Here is a 14,353-nt window from a genome sequence, read left to right as displayed (position 1 = left end):
ACACTAGACTTAAACGTTATATCTGTTAGCCTGAACAGAAAACCTGAAGTCTTAGCCTTAGGCTAATTAATCTGTAATAACAGCACAGATAAAAGAATTAGTAACCCAGAAGGAAGTAATTCTTTCCAGAAAAATGTCGAGGGAACCCTCCATCTCGATCAGATTCGAAAAGGAGATGCACCAAAAAGGTAGCTGCTCCAGCAACAAGCGCCACCAGTAAAATAAAATATCCCCTAGGTTGAAACACCCTCTTGAACAGAGTTTCCATCCTTATATCTTACGGCTCTATGAACGACTAACTATCCTCACACGGGTTAGTATTACGTGTGGCAAGCGTAAAAATAGTGCCAACCAAGTAGGGATGAGAAAAAGAAAATCCACCCTCAGAGAGCCCGGAACCGGGATCCTTAAAAAGGCAGACGGGGAAGAGGAATCTAATCCTGTCCCACTCATCCTTAATGATTGCCATCAAAATTTAAGACCCAGAGGTTTGTCTGGCAGCTCGGTCTTTGAAACCTCTAATGTAGTCAAAACCTCCTCTAGTAGAAAGCATATACGTTATGTCCTTAATCTAAAAACTGTATCCTCCACAGGCAGAGAATTCTAGGCAGCAGACTCCAACCCTAAAAGTTTCATAGAGAACCTCATCCTTGGATAACCGATCAGATATATCCGACAAATTACATGATGCCCCCTGGGCAGGAGTGCAAGATTTAACCTTTCACTTGCACTTAGCAATGAGAGGGAAAGCACTAATGGCCGTAGACACCGCCATATGAAACTGCGCAGTAACGTCTGGTGAAAAAAGGCCCCCTTCCAGATGGAGGATTGAAGCTGCAGGTGTATAAAAAGATGCATGTAGGGTGTGCACCTCACTGGACGAGAACTCCTCAGAGGTGAGCGGCTCAGTGGTAACAAACATGTCAACCTTATTTGATATAATCCCCTTCTCAAAAAGGCATATGGAACATAATTGAGAGAGCAGATATTCCAGAGCTACCTCACAATATAAACAGGCATTACTCTTTGAAATAGAGGGAGAACCCTCTAATGAATCAATCCTCCATAGCTAAAGTGAAATATGCAGAGGACTACAGAAAAAAACAACTTTATTTTAACTAAAAAAAAAATGCACTTTTATACCCCCAATGGCTGGGGCACTCTCCACCTATGACCCAGACAGAACAGAGATAAAACTCCCTGTCTGGTAGTAACTGTCAATGGAAGCCTGGACCATTCCAGTCACATGGTGCGCAATGCAGGACCGTCCCCGCTATGAGGAAAAAACGCGCCAAGCTTTTAAGCTGCGCAATCTTTAAAGTGAAACCTATATGTTCCATCTCAGCCTATGAGCCCATAAACATCTTACACATAAAGCAGCATAAAATCATATAAAGCATATGTGATTAAACCCAACTGTTCATAATCCCCCTCAGGAGATATTAACCCATGATTACATATAGATAAAAGGAGCCACACTGCGACCCTTTCTTCTAGCATTTGCAATATGTGTAAAAATTGAAACAATCTTACCGGAATCTATGCTGTGGAACAGAAACACGGTCCTTTAAGTTTGACAGACTGTAGCGTTGCTTCTGACATTGACTTAAGTGAAGAAAAGCAGGCAGTGAAACTAGTCAACGCCGATTGCTTAGAAGCTGTTAATATGAGTCTGGATGGTTTCACAGAAAGACTCTCCCTGCATCTCCAGACTAACTTTCATCAATGCTCTCACTAAAAGGCTGACAAGACTACTTAAAACTCCAGACCCATCTCGAAGGGTACTACCCCCCATAAGGAACTACTCCAAAATCTTCGGACACTTCTCTGCCAACCTCCTGTGAAGAAAGGCAAAGAATGACTGGGGGATGAGGGAAGTGGGGAAGGTATTTAAGCCTTTGGCTGGGGTGTCTTTGCCTCCTACTGGTGGCCAGGTTCAGTATTTCCTACAAGTAAGGAATGCAGCTGTGGACTCTTCCTGTATTAAGAAGAAAATCCTACTATTGAAATGGTCAAGAATGAGCAAGTTATTATGGAAAATAAGACAAACCTTATCAGCAGAACCAGTGGCAAGAATAAATTCGCTATATGGATTGAAGGACAAGCAATTGACTTCAGCTGTGTGAGCATCTACTGAATGACTTGGTTTAGATGTGGTATTTGATCTGGTGTCCCATCTTAGAATATAAAGATTACAAAATTAGATGTAAGCAGATACAAGAAGCAGATAAGAAAAACAAAGTTTAAACATCACCACTTAATTGGCTGCCTTCACTAAAGAACCAGGAAATGCAACCATTATCTTAATACATTTCTAAAGTTGCATAAATACTTTAGACAGGATTTAAAATAAGTTTCATGATTCAAACAGTACGAAACCCCCACCCCCACCGCAAAAAAACACAAAACATCTCTTTAGATGTTTACAGATTGAGGCAATTCCCAGCCAAGCACCTCTTGGGATTGAGAACACCACTGGTTGAGAAGTTCACATCTTTTGCAAGCGACTCACTTGTTCTTAAAGGGACACAAAACCCCAATTTTTTCTCTCATGATACAGAGAATACAATTTAACAACTTTCCAATTTACTTCTATTATCTAAATTGCCTTATTTCGGTATCCTTTGTTGAAGAAAAGCAATGCACAACGCTGAGCCAATCACACGAGGCATCTATGTGCAGCAAACAATTAGCAGCTTCTGAGCCTATTTAGATATGCTTTTCAACAAAGGATATCAAGAAAATGAAGCAAATTAGATAAAACATTGGAAAGTTGTTTAAATTGCATGCTCTTTCTAAATCATGAAAGAAAAAAAAAATTGTGTTTTATGTCCCATTTAAGTACTGAAAATCTTTAAAATCAAGCCTGTTAAGTACACAATACATAATTTCAATTACACTACAGATTACCATCCCAGAAAGTTTGTGCAACTAGACAGGTTGTAACAGTGAGTAAGCAGAGTTTAGTATACCAATGAGATCTTAAAAAAAATCTATTTAAAAAAAAAAAGATCCAAAGATTTAATATTTTCTTTAATTTTTTTTGTAAATAATGGTTTAATTTCAAGTCTTTTATACATATTCAACTTGTACAAAAGAGCAGATGTCCTTTTATCAATCGTATATATTATCAATCGTATATAATCAAGCTTTGGTAAACAGTCACATTTTATAAAGTGTTGTACCACGTACCACACACGGACTATCTGGAGCCCCCTCACCACAGAAGACACCCTTAGAATCATGAAATCCATCCACTCTGGCACACCCTCGGACCCATGCCCTCATCACATATTCAACAAAGCAAGCGACACCATCGCCCCTGAACTCTGCCACACCATCAACTGCTCCATCAAAACCGGCACCTTCCCGGATGTCTGGAAGCACGCAGAACTGAAACCCCTGCTGAAGAAAACCTCGGCAGACCCCACAGACCCGAATAACTACCGCCCCATCTCTCTACTCCCCTTCCCGGGCAAAGTCATAGAGAAGTCCATCAACTCGCAACTTAACCACATTGAGGCCAACCACACCCTGGACCACTCCCAATCCGGCTTCAGAAGCAACCCCAGCACTGAGACCGCCCTCCTCGCCACCACAGACGACATCCGCGCCATGCTCGACCGAGGTGAAACTGCCGCCCTCATCCTCCTAGACCTCTCAGCAGCCTTTGACACTGTCGACCACAACACCCTCCGCACCCGCCTACCCGACGCCGGCATACGCAGCAAAGCCCTGGAATGGATCACCTCCTTCCTCACGGGCAGGACCCAGAAAGTCAGACTCCCTCCCTTCTCCTCCAAACCCACACCAGTCAACTGGTGTACCGCAAGGCTCTTCGCTGAGCCCCACCCTCTTCAACATCTACATGGCCCCTCTCGCAGCCATCGTCCGACGCTACGACACCCAGATAATCATCTCACTCACCCGAGATCCCACCACCGCCAAAAAGAACGACCACAAAGGCCTGACAGCAGTCGCCGCCTGGATGAATGACAACCGGCTCAAACTGAACACAGACAAAACCGAAGTCCTCCTCCTCGGACCCAATAAATCCGCATGGGATGACTCCTGGTGGCCCACAGCCCTCGGTCACCCTCCAACCCCAACCGACCACACACGAAATCTAGGCTTCATCCTGGACTCATCACTCTCCATGAACCGACAAATCAATGCCATCACCTCAACATGTTTCCACATCCTCCACCTGCTACGAAAAATCTTCAAGTGGATCCCTACCAAAACCAGGAAAACAGTCACCCACGCCCTTGTCATCAGCCGGTTGGACTATGGCAATGCACTCTACGCCGGCTCCACCATCAAACTCCAACGTATCCAGAACGCCTCAGCCAGACTCATCCTCAACATCCCCCTCCAATGCCACATCACCGAACACCCAAGGAACCTTCACTGGCTCCCCATCAACAAGAGAATCACCTTCAAGGCCCTACACCACATAAGACCCGAATACATAAACCACCGCGTAAATTTCTACACCCCCGCCAGACAACTACGTTCGGTCGACCAAGCACTCGCAGTCATCCCCCGCATCAGCAAAGCCACAGCGGGCGGAAGATCCTTCTCCCACATAGCAGCAAAGACATGGAACACCCTCCCGCTGCACCTCAGACAATCCACCTCCCTTATAAAGTTCAGAAAGGACCTCAAAACCTGGCTCTTCGACTGAACGCCCATCCCCTCCCCCCTTTCCTCCCATCTACCTTCCCTTAGCGCCTTGAGACCCTCACGGGTGATTAGTTCACGCTCTATAAAGTACCCAATAGATATAGTTAAACAAAATTAAAATGTATCCTTACCTGATAAAATCATTTATTTTAAGGTGGTGAGAGTCCACGAGTCCATTACTACTGGCAACGGAGGCAAAGATTTCCCAAAATTCCAAGGCTATTCCATCCCTCCCACCCTACTGATTAGCCAGTCAGAAGTACACCAGAGAAGGAGAAATAATGGAAAAAAATAAAATAGAAATGAGGTGCAAATCTAGAACTGCTGCCATAAATGTTACAAATAAATTTGGGCAGGCCTTGTGGACTCTCAAATTAGGTAATCAAATTTTGTTTTCTCTTTTGTAAAGTGGTGAGAGTCCACAAGTCTAATACTCCTGGGAAAATACCCAAGGTGCAGAGTCCACGAGTAATGAGGGCAGTATAAAAAAACAAAAAATAATGCAGGCACCTAATTTACAGCCACTGCTGCCTAGAGTACTTTCAAGCCAAAAGAAGCAGCAAAAAAAAAAAAAAAAAGTGGTAAAAGTATGTAGGGATGACTATTTTGCCTCCTTGCAAATTTGTGCTACAGAAGCTTCATTTTTAAAAGCCCAGAAGTAGAAACTGATCTGGTAAAGTGAACTGTAATACGCTTTGGAGGAGACTTCCCTGCCACCAAGCTTTTTGAATTAAGCTCTTAACCCCAAAGCTAAACAGCTGAAGCCTTCTGACCATTCAGTTGCCCTGAGAAATGAAGACACGAAAGTCTAAATTTCTTATTAGCTAGAAGATTAACATTTTAGAGCATGAACCGCATCCAAAATTATGCAAAAGTCTTACCTTAGAGTTTTGAGGATTGAGACAAAAGAGGAACAACAATATCCCCACTAATATTGTCTGAATAAAATATGGTTAAAAAAAATAATTTGTTCCCAAGACAGTCTTATCCTGATGGAAAACTAGATGAGGATCAGAAGAAAGCTGCACAGGTTCAAATTAATTAGATTGTAAAACTTTTACAACCAAGTTAAGGTTCCAAGGAGGAGAAATATGTTTTATAACAGCTCTTAACCTGCTTTAAAGCTTTAACAAAACTATGATCAGGAAACTTAGCAATCTTTTTGTGGAACAAAAACAGAGAGCTGAGATCTGACCCCTTAAAGGGCCATAATACCCAAATGTTGAAACACTTGAAAGTGATGCAGCATAGCTGTAAAAAGCCGACTAGAAAATATATCTCTTTTTTACATAGAGATGTTCAGGTGATATTTTACCTCAAACGTTCCTCAGTAGCCACATCCCATTGTAAAGGACTTCTAAGTAGCAAATCAGTATGTCGGTCCCGGGACAGCCGAAGGATTGAGCTTCGTGCACACTCATGTTAATTCCCTATTTAGTGTAAGGAAGTTTACTATGAAATCTCATGAGTTTTAAGTCAAATCTCATGAGATCACAATAAGAGTTCATGACCTCAGCACTGCAGTTCATTTTTTTTTATTTTATTTTTTTTTAACCTGCAGCTGGGCAGTAGCCGAGTATAACTTTTTACACATAACTTACTCTGCTAAGCTGAGGAGATTGTGAGGTAAAATCTTTTTTTACATAGAGATGCTCAGGTGATATTTTCCTGTCAGCTTTTTACAGTTATACTGCATCAGTTTCAAGTGATTTAGCATATGAGCATTATGTCCCTTTAAAGAACTAGCAGAAAACTTGTCTAAACCTCTACACAAAAATTGTAAAATTCTAGGAATTCTGAAGAGTGGCAATTAAAATTGTCACATCAAGAAAGAAAAAAAACCCACCAGATCTTATGAAAGATCTCTCGTAACTAGTTTTCTAGCCCCAATTAACCCCTTGAATGCCAACGGTTCTGAGCCGTCACAAAGTTTCCCTCTCACGTGCTGACAACTGCTCAGAGCCGTCCCTAGCACTCCCCCACCTTCATGGAGTTCTGGGGACTTCCATCCACTTCCACCCCGGCGACCTGGCCTGTGTAGTGACTGGTATTGTCGGGGCTTCACATTTTGCGCATTGACATCACTGCGCAACTTTATTTAAAACTGACAATTGTCAGTTATAGGGAGATGGAGGCATGCTGCTTTGATGCCTTTCCAAAACCAACCATTGGAAGGGTAATCATCTGCCCTTTCTAATGGTATAAGTCTTGGGGTGTACAGTATTAAAAAAAAAAAAAAAAAAAAAGATTTGGGTTCTTTAAAGGCACAGAGATCAAAATTGCCTAGAGACCCCCAAAATACATGTTCTAAAAATAAATGTAAATGATTCACTGTGGTAACAGCATTACCACAGAGATCACCTAGCTGAGAAATGTTGCATTCCCTTTTACAATACAGACCGATATTATATTTGTAATCCATGATCACCGGGATAATGTGGTTACAAATTAATAAATGGTAGAGGAATGCAATCTTAAAAAAATATATTTTTATAATCAGTCTTCGCGTGCGTGGAAGAGTAAAAACACCCTCTTTACGCAGCTCTCCATCTTTCAAAACTTCTGTATTATTTTGCAAAGAAGCTTAATTTTTGCAATAAAGAGGATATTTTCAAGCTACAATTCCTTTAAAAATATCTATTTTGTAAAGAGAATAGAATTAAAAAAAATAAATAAATAACTTTACCGGGTTATGTCTGCAATCAGACATCTGTAGCCACCTGGGAAATTAAGATACATTAAATAAAGTACACATTTTTGGAAAGTACACCCTTTGGTGCATCAAATGGGGGGCTACAAGTATTGCTAACACAAAATTAGACAATGTAATAAGTAGAATAAGGCTCTGCTAAAAATATAAAGGAAATTTATGCTTACCTGATAGATTTATTTCTTTTACGATATGACATCACGTTTTCATCCTTACTTATGGGATATCACCTACTGGTCAGCAGGAGGCGGCAAAGAGCACCACAGCAGAGCTGTATATATAGCTCCTCCCTTCCCTCCCACTCCAGTCATTCGAACAAAGTTAGGAAGAGAAAGGAAAAGCCAAGGTGCAGAGGTGACTGAAGTTTAAGAAAAATAAATACCTGTCTTAGAAAATGACAGGGTGGGCCGTGGACTCGTCATATCGTAAAAGAAATAAAATTTATCAGGTAAGCATAAATTTCCTTTTACAAGATATGACGAGTCCACGGATTTCATCCTTACTTATGGGATACAATACCAAAGCTATAGGCCATGGATGAAAGGGAGGGACAAGACAGGAACCTAAAACAGAAGGCACCACTTCTTGAAGAACCTTTCTCCCAAAAATAGCCTCTGACGAGGCAAAGACGACCAAGTTGCAGCCTTGCAAATCTGTTCAACAGAAGCATCATTTTTAAACGCCCATGAGGAAGCCACAGCCCTAGTGAATGAGCTGTAATTCGTTCAGGAGGCTGCTAACCAGCAGACTCATATGCAAAACGGATGATACTCTTCAGCCAAAAAGGAGGTAGCCGTAGCTTTCTGACCCCTACGTTTCCCAGAAAAGACAAGAATGAAGATGATTGACGAAATTCCTTAGTCGCCTGCAAGTAGAACTTCAGGGAACGGACTACGTCCAAATTATGTGAAAGACGCTCCTTAGAAGGATTAGGACACAATGAAGGAACAACAAATTTCCTGATTAATATTCTTGTTAGAAACAACCTTAGGAAGAAAACCAGGTTTGGTACGCAACACTACCTTATCGGAATGAAAAACATCATGAGAATCACACTGCAATGCTGAAAGCTCAGAAACTCTGCGAGCAGAAGAAATAGCAACCAAAAATAAAAAACTTTCCAAGGTAACAGCTTAATATCTATGGAATGCATATGTTCAAACTGAACCCCATGAAGAACTAAATTCAAACTCCGAGGAGCAATTGGTCTAAACACAGGCCTGATTCTAGTCAGAGCCTGACAAAAAGATTGAACATCAGGAACATCTGCCAGACCTTTTGTGTAGCAAAATAGATTAAGCAGAAATCTGTCGCTTTAAGGAACTTGCTGACAACCCTTTCTCCAATCCTTCCTGGAGAAAGGATAAAATCCTAATCTTACTCCATGAGTAGCCCTTTGATTCACACCAAGATATTTACGCCATAGGGTATATCGGAGAAAGCCATCAAAACATCAGAAGTCGCAGGGACCACGTGGGCCTCTGTTCTGCTACGTTTGCCTGGTAACACTGGCAATTTAGCTAAGACCTCTAAGTGTAGATGACATAACTGCAGCCATATCCTGCAGAGTGAATGAAGTGGACGCAGTGGAAGAACATGGCGTCGCTTGGGCGGGCGGTAAAGGTTGAGACGCTTGGGGAGAAAGTTGCGGCATACCCAGAGTCTCATCAGACTGAGAAACATCCTTAGAGATACTAGTATTAAAGAGAATTTGATCTTTAAATTGCAAAACTCAGTGCATGAGGGACAAATAGTAATAGGGGGTTCCCACATTGGCATCTAAACACAGAACAAGTAATGTCCAAAGTCAGCCATGACAGAAAGGAACAAATTGCAATATTGGTCGTGATACAGAGAAACTAAAGAACAAGATGTACTGCGTCTTTAAAATTTAAACTGGTACGTTTTTTATTGCGCAGCGCTTGACACAAATTTAGGGAAGTTGTGACAAGAACCTATATACTTTCGTTAGGTTACCTCAGTCTTTTTATGATTAAACAGCTGTTATTACTCTAAAAAGACACTTGCACCTAGCCACAGCTCTGCTGTGGCTCCTACCTTCCTCACAACCAACAGGAAATCCTCTGTGAACTGCGTGTCCAAACCCGTCCGCTTGCGATATAGATATTACTTGCGGACTTAGGATAAAAAACATCGGAGCCTCGAGGTACACTATCGGAAGCCGGAACCGCGCGACTTAAAGGGACAGTTCACCCAAAAACTTTCTCCCCTTTAAATTATTCCCAATGATCCTTTTTACCTGCTAGAGTGTATTAAATTGGTTGTAAGTAGCTCCTTTACTCATATTTCAGCATTTGAAATAGCTGATTTAGCTTGTGGTTTCCCAACCTATACTGAAAGTTTTGATACTGGCATATACGCTATTGACAAGCCTAAGTAAACACAGCCAGCAGAAGAGATTACACCCTCAGTGGGGGGGCATGATAGTTAAGTAATAAAATGATAATTTGCCATTGTTCTCTCTATGTATTGAGCTTTGGTGTTCCAGACAAATATAAGATAAGGAAGCAAGTCTGTGTACATAAAAGTGATAGCATAATGAGATCTGATATTACCTGAAGCTCAACCCATTGTAATAGGCTGTGGTTTCAAAGCACAAAACCAGCTACTTCAGATACACAAACCCAAAAATGCAATTTCTCAAATATTTTATACTCTGCAGTTGGTATAACAAGTCATTTAAAATACATTTATGGAAAAACAATTTTACAGTGTACCGTTCCTTTAAGCGCGCGAACATTAAGTCCCGTCCTTCGTGGGCGGTGTATACACAGAAAACAAACCGCATGGGTATTACTAATGTCGGACAAACCCGACTTGAGAAAAAAAACAAAAAAAAACAACAATGTGCCCCCTCAAAATTCTGAGTCGCAACCGAAAGCATAATAGAGTAAAACAACTCCCAACGGTCCCCTGCGTCAGCCCGCAATCAAGTGTCACCATAATGTAACCGGGTTCATGTTAAATAGTAAAACCCACAGTTATATATAGGTATAAGGGGGGAAACCGTCATGCATTAATACTCTTGCAAGTTTATTACCCCAAGTTTGTTGAAGCAAGTAACGTCCAGTGGGCGTGACGTTTTACCTACGTAGAACACCTTAGAGAGACATATAAAAGAAGTAGATGACTGTGGACAGATAGGTGATACTCTACATATTTGGTGGGAAAGCCCTAAAATCATACCTTTGTGGAACTCCTTTTCCGTGCCTTACTTGGTCTAGGTATAACTCTCCCCAAGACTCCCAATGCCCTTCTCCACCTTGGTACACATTCTCTTCCTAAACACCAGGCTTACTTATCCATATATCTATTAACTGCAACTAAGGCGGCAATTGCAAAGGCGTGGAAAACCGCGTCCTCACCTAGCTGGTCCATGATACTAAATTTAATGGCATAGATCTACACAATGGAGAAAGGTATATGTCAAGTGCTAGACAGGTCAGACTTATTCTAGCTCAACAACACTACCTGGGTAACCAATGTTGTAGCCAACTCCTAAAACTGGACCACCAGCAGACAAGTACCCTACCTACCCTGTCTTCCCCCTCCATTCCCCCACCTCCCCCCTCATCTATCATCACTACTTAAGATTATCAGATGTTACTGTATGTATATAAAAAGGTATGTGTGAGATATTAACTGTTTTTAGAGTTTATCTGTTAAATTGTAGAGGCCTGCGTGCCTCCTTCATTACTGACTTAAATCTTTGTGTCAGATTCCTATTTTTGTAACAATAAAAAATTTGAAAAAAAAAAAAAAAAGTAGACAAACATCGCAAGACACTTTAAAATAACCCACAATTTAAATCCTCATGACTTTAAAGTAATAGCCATAGATCGGGTCAGACTGGGTATTAGAGGTGGGGATCTATAATCCTTCTGCAATATGAGAGTAGGTGAATTTTTCATCTAGACACCCTCAGTCCCATAGGTCTAAATGAAAAATTAAACCTTGGGCATTTTCTTCTAAAAAGAAAAGTAAAACACCAATGCTTTTTCTTTAATGTCTAATTGCTGTCAAGTGATGTTTTATTTATTTAGAATATTTTTTTTTATAAAAAGCAAACTTCTTTCTATTTATTTTTTTCAATACTGCTGTAGCACTTTGTAATAAACATAGTAGATCAGGTTGAAAAAAGACTGAAGTCCATCGAGCTCAACCTATACAAATCTAAAATACTTACAATAAGCTCCAGTTAAGCTTAAATAACCCCATTAAAATGTGACCCATTTAATACTAGCAATCATATCCATGAATTTTGTTTATATACAGAAATTTATCCAGACTATTTTTTAAATGTATCTATGGTATTGGCATTCACTACCTCCTTTGGTAATGATTTCCACAATTTTATTGCTCTTACAGTGAAAAAATGTTTCAGTTGCAGGAGATTAAAACTCCTTTCTTCCAACCTTAAATTATGACCTCTTGTCAGAAACAATTTTCTTGGAATAAATTTGTAAGTGTTCTGTACTTTAGTCTCAAGCCCAGATAGTTATACAACATATAACAATGTTAATATTTGGTTTCACTTTAAGTTTTCCCATTTTAAGAAGGAACCTATATTCACCAGCATACTTTTCCGGAGGGCAATACACCTGGATCCCCTTTATAAGGAGGAGTTTACGTCCAGAAGAAGCCTTTCAAAAGGTGAAATGTACATTGACTTTATCCTTATACCAAGGAGGATATACTAGTCTATCTGGCTCATGCTGAGGCGCTGTATGAACCGTTGTTTACTAAGTCCGAGGTGGGAGAAGGCGTTGAGCTATCCTACCCAACATCTCCACAGCTTTGTTAGGCAGGGGCGATTGTTGCTGGCTGCGTGTGAGATCTGGCACACTCCAAATCACCTACGGGACTGGTGGCATACCTCCGTTTCCAGATACCCGACAGCCTGTTGTGGGAGCAGACGTTGGCCGTTTTCTCAGTGGTTTGGATTGGTTAAGATCTCTAAGCTGCCGACCACGTTGGAGATATTGTTCACTCCCCTATGACTGTCATATCAGACAATGGAACACTACAAGATCTAATAGAGAGATAGTTGAACAGCTTCAAAGGGAAGGATTCCCCTTCTTTACAGAAGGAGGACTTTACTTTAGCACGCAAGGAGGGCTATCCTATAAAAGGTGGATAAGGATTAGACTCTCTGATTCTAAGAGGAAATACTTTGTTACTGTAGCTTACGCCTACAAACGGGCTAAGTAGCCTTCTAGCTGTATTTGAGCTACAGGTATATTATGCCTTGTAGCCGTTTTATCTTATATTAGTATATTTCTTGGCGTTTATGTACAGAACAAACAAGTACGATATTTTGTAAATTGTCTTTCTGAAAGTGTTTTTTGTTCACTTAGAGAGTATATAATTTCTTAAGTGATTAAATTCAGTCTTATATTCGATAAGAGTGCTGTTGTGAGCGCAATTGTTTTTACTTTTTGTCCAGACCTAATTAACAATAGTGTCACTACCCTATACTCCATTCTTTCCTCTGCCTTGCTGTAGCAGCCCTCCAAGGACAAAATATGGGCCTCAAATCAGTCTGAGGACCCCTCAAAGAATCTTAAAAAGCACCTGCCTCATAAGAAGCAATGATTTAGACTGGCCAATCAGTAAGGTGGGAGGGATGGAATACTCTGTTTTTGGAAATCTAGTGGCCAGGAATTTAATCCTAGGAGTAATGGACTTGTACACTCTGCCCACCTACAAAAAAAAAAAAAAAAAAAAAAAAAAAAAAGCCATGCTGCTTGGTATTGGTATTACTTACATCATAAGTTTCTGGTCATCTGCCACAGAGCCAAACAAGGACTCATGTAAAAGGTGCCATGCTACATCTTCAACAACAGCAGAATGTCCTGTAAAGATGGCCTTTGCATCTATTATTTTGCCTTCTTTTGGTCCAGCACTTATGTCCCATAAGCAAACAGTCTAAAGAAAAATACAAGAAAAAACCACAAGTGAACTTAGCTTACCAATACATAAGCGAAGGGTTTACTAGCAAAGGGCACTGTAAAATTAGATCAGTTGACACTTCAAAACTTTGGAGGCAAAGTTATAAATACATCATTTTCATAATTAGTGTACTGAACTATGTTACAGTAATCAAAACTTTGCCAGGTCAGAAATGAAAAACCAGACCGATAGCAGCTGGAAATGGAAATACTGTTGAGCTAGCAGGAAGACCATTTTAAAAAATATCATGCAGCCAATCTTATCTTACACATCGCCTCTTTGTATGCATGTGTTTTTCTAGTAGGGTAACTAGTGTTTTTGGTCTAAAGTGCAACACAAATTTAATATTTTTTCTAGAAAATCAATTTTTGCAAACATGATACATTCTTTAATGCAATTAAATACAAAATTGTACTGCATATTTTGTTCTTTTTAAATTATGATTTGTTTGTCATATTGTAACGTGTGCATCACCTTCACACTTAAGGGACAGTCTACACAAGAATTTGTTTAAAAAGATAAATACCTTTATTACCCATTCCCCAGTTTTGCATAACCAACAGTTATATTAATGTTTTACCTCCGATTACCTTGTATCTATGACTACAGACTGCCCCCTTATATCTGTTTTTGACCGACATGCAGTTTAGCCAATTAGTGCAGACTGCTAAATAACTCCACGGGAGTTAACACAATGTTATCTATATGACATACATGAACTAGTACTATCTAACTGTGAAAAAAAACTTTCAAAATACTCTGAGCTAAGAGGCAGTTTTCAACAGTTTAGAAATCAATTTGAGCCTAGCTCGGATTAGCTTTAAAAAATACCAAGGGAACAAAGCAAATTTGAAAAATGTAAAATGGAAGGTTGTTTAAAATTGCACGCCCTATCTGAATCATGAACGTTTAATTTTGACTAGACTGTCCCTTTAAATGCAGAGAACACTTTACAAGACAAACTATTCTCAACTGCCTTTAGAG

General features: G+C 40.3%; 1 protein-coding gene across 2 annotated transcripts in view; it reads right to left on the bottom strand.

Annotated features, from left to right (window-relative positions):
- Positions 1-14,353, bottom strand: part of RBBP7 (RB binding protein 7, chromatin remodeling factor) — a 73,175-nt gene that overhangs the window by 41,483 nt on the left and 17,339 nt on the right. For both annotated transcript variants that reach the window (XM_053707399.1, XM_053707400.1), the window contains exons 6-7: positions 13,185-13,345; positions 2,051-2,177 (exon numbers count right to left, since the gene is read on the bottom strand). In XM_053707399.1, the coding sequence (XP_053563374.1) occupies positions 2,051-2,177; positions 13,185-13,345 (288 nt within the window). The remainder of the gene's footprint in view (positions 1-2,050; positions 2,178-13,184; positions 13,346-14,353) is intronic.

This window comes from Bombina bombina, chromosome 3, assembly GCF_027579735.1.
Source record: "Bombina bombina isolate aBomBom1 chromosome 3, aBomBom1.pri, whole genome shotgun sequence".
Taxonomy (NCBI): Eukaryota; Metazoa; Chordata; class Amphibia; order Anura; family Bombinatoridae; genus Bombina; species Bombina bombina.
Note: the sequence above shows the minus strand (reverse complement) of the source record. Positions and strands in the feature narration are given on the sequence as shown.